Source organism: Orycteropus afer, unplaced genomic scaffold, assembly GCF_000298275.1.
Source record: "Orycteropus afer afer isolate SDZICR_OR568_19922 unplaced genomic scaffold, OryAfe1.0 scaffold00077, whole genome shotgun sequence".
Classification (NCBI taxonomy): domain Eukaryota; kingdom Metazoa; phylum Chordata; class Mammalia; order Tubulidentata; family Orycteropodidae; genus Orycteropus; species Orycteropus afer.
This window is the reverse complement of record NW_006921664.1, coordinates 4,366,493-4,376,362: the sequence shown is the minus strand read 5'-3', so window position 1 is coordinate 4,376,362 and position 9,870 is coordinate 4,366,493. Positions and strand designations below refer to the sequence as shown.

The 9,870-nt window shown below is 43.6% G+C and overlaps 1 protein-coding gene across 1 annotated transcript in view; it reads right to left on the bottom strand.

Annotated features, from left to right (window-relative positions):
• The window catches only part of LOC103197366 (cytochrome c oxidase assembly factor 1 homolog), a 13,801-nt gene extending 9,520 nt beyond the window's left edge, over positions 1–4,281 (bottom strand). Inside the window, 2 exon segments of the mRNA XM_007941249.2 lie at positions 2,070–2,218; positions 4,203–4,281. Of these exon segments, the coding sequence (XP_007939440.2) occupies positions 2,070–2,218; positions 4,203–4,281 (228 nt within the window).
• Positions 4,282–9,870: the final 5,589 nt, after the last annotated feature.

The window sequence follows — 9,870 nt, the reverse complement described above, 5'->3', positions numbered from 1 at the left end:
TATGCACAGGGAGACAGCTCAGGGTGCAGGAGAGTACGGAGGGATGGTCACTGGGAAGAGGTAACTATGGGGAGGAAGTGAGAGGGGAGCTGTTGCATTGTGGTAAACTGTGGTCAATGACATGAGACAAAGTATATGTGAACTGCTGTATGGAAAGTGAATTGGCTCTGTATATCTTCACCCAAATCACAATTAAAAAAAAAAAAAAAAGTATTCAATGCAATGTTTTTAGTTTCTCAGTGAAAATTAACGAAGCTATGAGCCTTGCATAGGGGTACAATGTGGGAACAAGGCACCTCCCAGCTGCCTTCCTGTGCTCTAGTTATATCCAAAGGTGCAGTCAAGCTGGGAGAGGGTGTATCCTACCCACTCTACATGGCCACATGAGAGAGAACTACTTTGGTATATATACACATCGTGTTTTCTAGAATCTTCTGGCATTTAACTGTTTGCAGCACCCAAGGGGCAGGAAGCAGGATTTACTGAGTGATTGATGTATACACTGTGGCAGTTATGCCTTGTTGGAGGATGGTACACAGGCTAGTTTCTGGTAGGAAGTTGTCAAAGAGTAAAGCAGGAGTGTCTGGTTAACTAAAGTGTTGGTAGTTAGGGACAAGTGCACACAAACATAGAAAAAAAATCCTTCAGTGTAACAACCATCCTTCCACTTGTCCACACTGAACACTGGAGCATCACCTTTGACCACCTTCCTAACATATAGCTGATACCAAGTCCATCCTGGGCCTCACACCCAGCTCTGGTTCTCCCAGGCCACAGCCCTGAGGCCAGCTCTCCACACTGCCCCTCTGTACAGCCACATTGTTCTCTTAGGGAGGCTCCCTGTGCCCAGTCCATGTATATCTGCAGCCGCATATAGTCATCTTGCTTTCAGATCAGATCAAATACCTCCATTAGAATACCTGAACATTGCTTTTATAGTCAGGAGAAAACAAAAAAATCACATTACAACTTTTCCCTCTAAACAAAAAACTAAATAAAAATTAGGTCAGATCATATCACTTCAAAATTCTTCAATGGCTTTCCCTGGTCACCACATCAAATGTGCACACATTATGCAATGTTGGTGACCCTCCAGCTGCCCCACCTCCTCCTTCCTGCCTATACTTTCCGCCCTCCCTGACTTGTGCCTCCAGGTAGAGATCACACTGACAGGGAATACTCAGCTCTATGTGCACCACAGCCTGTTGTGTGCCGTCAAATACTGGAAATACTAAAGTTGGGTTCCAGCTGGGCGAATCATAGCAACCTCTCTTTGGGTTTCCGAGGCAGTACCACTATGGAAGTAGATTGCCCAACCTTCCTTCCGAGGAGTGGCTGGTGGGTTTGAACCACCAGCCTTCTGGTTAGTAGTCAAGAGCCTTAGGCACTATGCCACCAGAGCTCCTGCACCACAGCCTAGAACACCTGACCCACCTACCTAAGTCTTTACAGTCCTCTAACATGCCCTCAGTCCTCTACAACAGCATTTGCTTCATTCTGATTGTGGAGTTTTCAACTGGAAACTCCCTGAAAGTCTTCTGCAGCTCTGTATCCCCAACACAGCTTAGAATCAGTCCTCAAACATAGCATGAGTTCCAAACGTGTGTTAAACAGAAGAACAAATGCATTTTATCATGTGGAATTATTACTAGGTAAAATATAGATCAAGAAAAAGATAAGGATTCTGTGGAAATAATGTACAACTCCTGGAAATACTAAAGTTGGGTTCCAGCTGGGCAACGGCTGAGTGGCTGTAAATGTATTTGAAGCTCAAAGCAGAAGTGGTGGCAAAACCCTTACTGGTTATTTCTCTGCTGTCTTCATTTCAAGATGGCGACTTGAGCACAATCACCCCTACATCATTTGACACATCAAGTCCTCACAAAGGAGGAAAAATACATGAAGATAAATAAATCCATAACACTGCTTTTAAAAAGTACCAAAACTTAGCAGATTTTTCCTATTCCAAATCAACTCCAGCCTACTCTAAGACTCTTTCCAGCTTAGGGAATCTCCCTCCTCTCCTCCAGTGGGCACCAAGCGTGCAGCTCACAGGGATAGCACATTACCTGGGCATTAGTAATGTCAATGAAGTTGAACCTGTCGGTGAGATGAAGATAGTGAATGTTGACAGGAGGGCCCAGAGCTTCCAGGGCCTCAAGGTGGCTATGCAAGTGTTCCAATGCCAGTTGGTAATACAAAGTCTTGGAAAACTTTTCTAAATGGGAAAGACAGTTGTTATTTGTTTTGTTTTACTTTGTTTTGTTAACTGAACTTGATCAGGTAAAGTCTCTATAAAAGTTAAATAATATTATGTACAGGGTGGAAATAGGAACAGAAATTTCTGAAATTTATGCATGGGACCATGTACTCTAAATTATCCATTCTGCACACTCCAAAACCAAAGCACAGAGGAGCAGTATCTGGGGGAATGTGGTATGATCTTAAGCAAAGCACTTGACTTTTCTGAGCTTCAATTTTTTGATCTATTAACTAAAGGTTCTGATCAGATCTTCTCTAAGTTTCCCTTCATTTTTAAAACCCAGGGATTCAGGCCTTGCTCAAGTGACACAGCTGGTCACAGGCAGAGCTAGAACAAGAAACCAGGACTCCTCGTGTATAAACAAACAGTGCTCCTCCACTAAGCCGAGGGTTATGATGGACTAGCACAAAACAGACCGACCACAACATCAACAACAAAATGCTTGGGCCAAGAAATAGGAATGAAAATGCTCATTTGTCAAGTTTACAGAAGTAAATATTTGATGCAGAGTAAGTTAATGATTGGCTTTTTGTACCAACCTCCTTTATTAGCCCAAAGGCTGCAGGGGCTCCAGGAAACACCTCCCTGAAAGTGTAGATACAGATAAGCCGTCCAAGGGAGAGAACAAAGCTAGGCTCCCCATGTAAGGTTGTCAGTTGGGCAACAGAGCTCCCCTCAGATCAATGGATCATAGTAGTACAAGAGGAAATGGCCTGTGCTGCTTCACAGGAGTGGGGCTATGCGGAATGCTGCCAGGGTGAACGGGGTGCCAGCCACAATAGGAAAGGAGGGCTGGCAAGGGGAAAAGCAGGAGAGAGCTCATCTCTATTGACTGATCTCTATGGCTAGACACTGCCCTGAATAGTCTCACAACTTCACATATAGGCACTGTTGTTACAATCTGGCAGAGCTGGGATTCAATCCAGTGAGGTGGCCACAGAGGCCAGGATCCCAACCATCAAGTTGGTAGCCTCTGTTGGTGACATCAGCCTCCTAAGGGGCAAGGATGTCAGACCAGAGGGCTGATCCCTGACCTTTATATGACCATTGCTGTTCATGTCCTGCTCCTGTCCTTTTGGCAGAGGAGACAGGAGGTTGAGCTATTCCAAGGTGAATCATCCCTGGGAAGGCTCCTCTCTGGCCACCTCCAGACCCAGGGAACTCTGGCCAGCTCTGCAGGAAGGTGCAACCCAGGTGAAAAGAACACCGTGCTCTGCTTGCCTGTCCACTGGTGACACTCACATTCTGGGAAGAAGTGAGGCACCAAGCTGTGCAGGCATAAATGAAACACAAAGAAAGTCAGTCTACAAAAAATGGCTTCAGCTTTACCACCAGTAGCATTGAAATGACCTTAAATGTCTCAGCTGCCACAATCACTGTGGCCTGTCTTTTGAAATTCAAATATGGGTGAGGAGGGTTTGGAAGCAGCATCTGCTGGGATTTTGCTGCACTGCCTTCTGCTTTTATTTTCTGCCCTCACCAGAGTGCCTTGCTTAAGGTCCCCTCCTCCAGTAAATAAACAGCAGAGAATGGCAGGGTGAACAGGCTGACAACACTTCAGAAATAGCCAAAGTTTTGCCCACCTGTGAACCATATCGTATCTTCTTTCCCTCTGTTCTTTCTTTAGAAAATCTCAGAAATCTTGCTGGATCCTCTATGTGTACACTGGAGTGAAAGCCCCAGTTTGATTGGCAAGATTTCTTATGCAAATGAGTTTTGCTCCTTTTTATTGGCACTTGTGGCTCCTGGAAAATCTGGCATTTCAGGATAAGGAGACTGGCAAATGAAATAGAGTACTGGCTGCAGAATGTACAAGAAACAGTTCGCCAGCACTCTCCTCCTTTCTCTAAAAGTATCTGAAGCATTTCCCCTGACAGAAGAGGAGATGAGAAGGGGAGGAGACCAGGTCTCAGATGGTCTACTCCCTAGAGGTACTTACTTTGTGTCACGAAATACATAAGGGTACAGGTCCCGCTAGCCACCACACCACTGAAAAGAAACAATTTTCCCAGAGGCATTGGCATCCTGCTTTCTGGACATTTAAAGAAAAAAAAAAAAAGATGTGAATTTATTGTAAGATTCAGATTTGGGCCAAGGGCCTGTACCTAGATTAGGTCCCACAAGGAAAGACAGTGAAAAGGAAGCTAGCAAGGAGGTGAGGCCACCCTCCCTCATTTGCTTCCTTCCTTTCGTATGGCCAGGGCTAGTTGAGGAGCCAGAATGAGAAAGCCCTCCCTGGGGGTGGCCTGTGTCCAGGCCCAGCCCTTGGGGGCCCTGCCACCCTCCAACCGCGAGCACAGTGAAAGCATTCAGCTTGCTGCCCTGACAGACAGAACCCAGCCTGTGTGCCAAGTCCTGTGCAGCCAGGACGCCCAACCACTTTGTCTCAGGCTGGCCGGTAAACAGGAAGCTTATCCTTTTGTGGCAACAGCCTGTCTTGTAAGTCTACGAATGGGCTGGGCCTGCCACTGGCTGCTTTCTTTCATATTTTGAAAGACACTCCACCCCCTGGATGGGGAACCTTGGCTATGACTTTCAGGCTGAATGAACAGATGGAGGGAAGCCAGCTCAGCACACACAGGGCAGTGTACCCACCCTTGCTGTTGACTCCCGTCCCCTCAAGGCCTGGGTGAGGCTAAAGCAACACATGGGCCTGGATGGAGCCAATATCCTCCTTCCTGGTGGCCTTATAGCCACTGCTCACACCCAGTTTGGGCCTTTCTGGAGAACTGTCAGATATCCCATCATAAACAGAGTAGGTCACTGGCTCAGATCAGGGGTCACAATTCTAATGTCTGGAGGGGCCAGACAAGTCATGTAAGTGAGAGAAGCAGGAGTTACAAAATGAAGAACACATGCCCTAGCCAGAGGAGACAGCACCAACCCAACCAAAACCCAAAACCAAATCTACTGTCACTGTGTTATGACTCACAGTGACCTTATAGGATAGAATAGTACTGCCCCATAGAGTTCCCAAGTCTGTAAATCTTTATGGAAGCAGACTGTGCCTCACCTTTCTCGCATGGAGTGGCTGGTAGGTTTAAACCACTGACCTTTTGGTCAGCAGCCATAAGCTTTAACCATTGCACCACCAGAACTCCTAGCACCAACCCAGCCCTGGCTAATTAGGGACATATGGGCCAAGTTTCCGTGGATCTTCCAGTTTCTCAAGGGGTACCAGAAATCAGGACTATTATGTGAAATTATCCAAATTCTAAATGTTGACAGTTAATTTAAAAAAAAAAAAACAGCTCTGATGGTGTGGTGCTTAAAGCATCTGACTGCTAACCAGAAGGCTGGTGGTTCAAACCCACCAGCCACTCCTTGGAAGGAAGGTGGGGCAATCTATTCCACAGTGATAGCACCTTGAAAATCCAAGGAGGGGTTGCCATGAGTCAGATCCAGTTCGACAACAATGAGTTTGGTTTTTTTTTTTTTTGTTTTTTTTTAATGAAATAGTTATAACTCAAATTTCTCTATGGGCTCCAGTTTGCTTCAGCTACCCAAGCTGCACTGAGTGAGATTTGAGTAAATTCCTCTTTGTCTACCTTTGCTAATGTTTCTCCAAAAAGAAGTCAGATTTTGGGCAGAGATGGAAACTCTAGGTTTAAATAATGGAAAAGATGACCTCATGAGTGTTGATGTGCTCATTTGAAGAGCTAACCTTAGATTTTAATTGTACTTCTTTGGAAAAAAAAAAAAAATGGCCTTTGATGTGACCTAAAAGCATCAGTCATTGCCACCCAGAACTGGTTGGTTCTGTGAGGTCAGGTAACCCCACTCACCATCTTTTTCTGTGCCTTTTATGACAGGGAAAGTAACAACTGTCTATCATTTCTGAAACCCTGAAGGCAAATGAATCCACAGAGGCTCCATGAAGAAAGTTCTTTATGTGGACATTCTTTTAGGGAACTGATAATTAAACACATCCTTGGATGGGGCTAAGGTCCCTGTGTAGTGAAAATGGTCTGCACTTGATTACTAACTGAAATGCTGGTAGTTCAAATCTATTCAGCAGCACTGTGGAAGAAAGGCCTAGCAATCTAGTTCTTTAAGATTAGAGCCACTGAAAACACTGTGGAGTTCTACCCTGAAGCACATGAAGTCTCCATGAGTCAGAATCCACTCAATGACAATGGATTTGATTTAATTTGGATGGGAATTAATTGACAGGCTATACTGAAATATCTAACCCAGGTTCAAGTATGTGTATGAAGGGCTTAATCAATTTAACAAATTAGGGCTGGTGAAGTTGTATAATATCTTTGTATTGGTTACTTACATACTGTTTTATCCAACTAAGAAAAAGCTGATGAAATCCCAAACAAATGTATGCCAGTTGGTGTAAGAGTTTCAGCTGGTCCTATATATAGCATATAAGAATATTTGTCAAAATTGAGTCAAAAGTCAATTACAGTAGTGTGATCTGGGAAAAGCCATTTAATTCTCATAATGAAAATGGTCAGAGCATCACCAAAGAATGCATTAGTCACATCTTGTTTAATTTGAAGGAGAGCTCAACAGGGTGGGGTAGACAGCATAAGTTATGCAAAGCTTCCCACAGTATTACTGCTTCTAAAGCCAGGGTGAGACACAAGGGGGAAAAATGTTTTGGAAACAATGCAGAAAATACTCATCCCACCCCTCATGTGAAGTTACAGCCATAGGTGAACCTGAAAGACCAGGAGAAACCCACACAATCCAGGGAATGACTTCATCTATTGTCTAACCTGAGAATACTCTGGCAGTTCTATGGGGAACTTGGCCCTGGAACGCTCATTACCTTTAGCAACTTGGTAGCACAGCTCTCTGGAAAATCACCAAAGGAAAGTGGTCCTGCAATTAGATAAACACTTCAGATTAAAACCTTTATATGAAAACCCAATTCTCTTTCACTTCTAGTTTTTACACAGTGAATATTTACTACCAAGCCAGGCTTTAGAATATGAACAAGAAGTCAAGTATAAACTCCAAAACATACCTTGTCTTTAAAGGGCCCTGTGTTTTCCCCTTTTTCTTCAGCCAAATTAGTAGGGAGAAAAAAATGTCTGTTGGTTTCCTTTCTGTGTATTAATGCACCTTTTGTTGCAGAAACCAGAACAAGGGTGTGGTGGGAAGCGGCGCATGGCTGCAGTACTGGCAGGAGGGCATATGGGCATGTGTATATACATGCACACACACGAGGGTATATGGGCATGTGTATATACGTATATGCACATGCACGCGCACACAAAACACACACACACAAGATGCTGATCAGCAGGAGGCAGGGCCCAATGTGCAGACGTGCTCCAACAATACACACTTCTCTGAGCCCAAGATGCTATCAATGTAAACTGTACATCAGGGATTAAAAACAGCTTTTTAGGGTTAGAAGGGGAACATGTATGTTGTCATTGTTGTTAGCTGCCGTGGAATGGGACCCTGACTCTTGGCAGCCTCATGTACAACAGAATGAAATGCTGCCGGCCTGATCCTACACTATCCACCTGATTGGATGTAGATCAGACCATTGCGATCCACAGGGTTTTCATTGGCTGATTTTCAGAAGTAGATTGCCAAGTCTTTCTTACTGATCCATCTTAGCCTGGAAATTCTATATTGAAACCTGTTCTGTAGCACAGTAACATGCAAGTCTCCACTGACAGACACGTGGTAGCTGTGCATGATATACACTGGCCAGGAACTGAACCCGGTTCTCCCACATAGAAGGCAAGAATTCTACCACTGAACCATTACTGCTCTCTACTAAATGTATAGATGGATTTTAATAATATTGATAAGAATAGCAAATATATCTTTATGTTTCTGGAATTATTCTAAGCATATTACATACACTGATTCATTTAGATCTCACAACAACCCCATAAGACAAGAATTATTATTATCATTTCCATTTTATGGATAAGTAAACTGAGAAACAGACAGATTAAATAACATGTCCAAAGTCATATAACTAGTAAATGAAAGATTTGGGATTCAAACCCAGGCAGTCTAGCCATAAAGATTGTGTTCTCAACCCCCATGTACACCAACTTTAAGACAGCTGCTGATTTCAGAAATATTGAAATGTGCAGGGAAAAAATATGTGCTGCTGAATTAAAATACATTCATATTGCTCAGTAAAATAGGCCCTGGCAGGTAAGTCTTTCCCACTATTTTTCCAGATAAGAGGTGGCACATATTTGTACTTCATTCCTTCTTTTGTTTAACAAATGGTTACTGAGGGTCTACTGTGGTCAGACATTAATAATACAAAGATAATTTTCCCCTGTCTTTAACAGCACAACCCTGGAAAGGTCTGATTCACATTGTAGACCTCATAGATTTATACAGTCACAAAGAAAGTCTTCCAAAGTTGGAAGTATAAAAGTGTCTTGAGGAAAGAGTGGGTGCCTTTTTCTAATTTGCACAAAGAGGCCTGTGGGCTAGCAGCAGCCCGGTTACTGTAACCACAGAGATGTGCACCAGCAGAAGTAACACCCAGGAAGTGGTTGGCCCTGAAGTTTCTCCTGAGAGAGGTGAAGGAGGGGGTGAAGAGCTTTAGGGTAGTGGGAATGACAAGAACAGGCTGAGGGGTCAGACAGAAGCACTGCCTAAGCATGAGGTACAGGAGGGGAACATAAGAAATAGGTCTGGAAAGGGGGGAAAGTTGGTAACTGTTGAAAAAATGCCCTCAACCCTGAGCTCCTGGACATTCCTCTGTAGGTGAGGGCTACAGAAAGATCTCTCTGGCACAGAGAGATGGGCAGGCTGGGGGGAGAGGCAAAGGAGCAGGACCAGCCAAGAGGCTTCTGCAACAGAGCACCCGAGCCGAGAGCTAAGATAGAGGTAGTAAGAGTGAACAGAAAGGGTGGTTTCTTAAAATATTTAGGACAGTAACTAATTTGTGCATCAATCAATTCATTCCAAAAAGGATAATGTAACTAACAAATGTATATATTATGGAAGAGAAGAGAACCAATGGATTAGACAATGAGGATAAATGGAAAATAATTTTTTAAAAAAGAAATAAAACTGGGGCAAAGTGCCCAAAATTACATGCTATAATGCACTAGACAGTTCCTAGGGGCTGAGCTTCCTATCTGCAGGAAGGGAAGCCTGAGCAGTTACAAAGTCCAGAGTGGCCATACTGTAAAAGCAAACCAATTGCTAAGAAGGAATACAGAATTTCCCAATATTATGTGAAACCTGAGATATGCTTCCCCCATATGGCCATAAAAAAAAGGGATTCTCTGATGAAGTGGCTGGTGTTGCAAGCAACTTCCCAAGAATTTAAAAAAAAAAAAAAAAAAATTCAAACTTTCCAATGACTATTTTTTATAACATTCCAGAATGTAAGCCACTGTCACAGTTCAAGATACAACATAAACATAATTTTACAAACAGTCAAGACAGTAAGGACTCAGTCTGAAGCTGTCTGAGGGTGCACCTTGATTCAATGGAGAAAGAAGGCAGTGATGATCAAACCCTCCCCTCACGTCAAAGCTGATGGGGGGCTTCAGCCTCCACTTCTTTATTTAAAAAAACAAAACAAAACAAAAAAAGATTCAGTTTACTTTCCCACCAGCTGTCTTTGAAGAGAGTGTTAAATAAGAGCCTGGCCA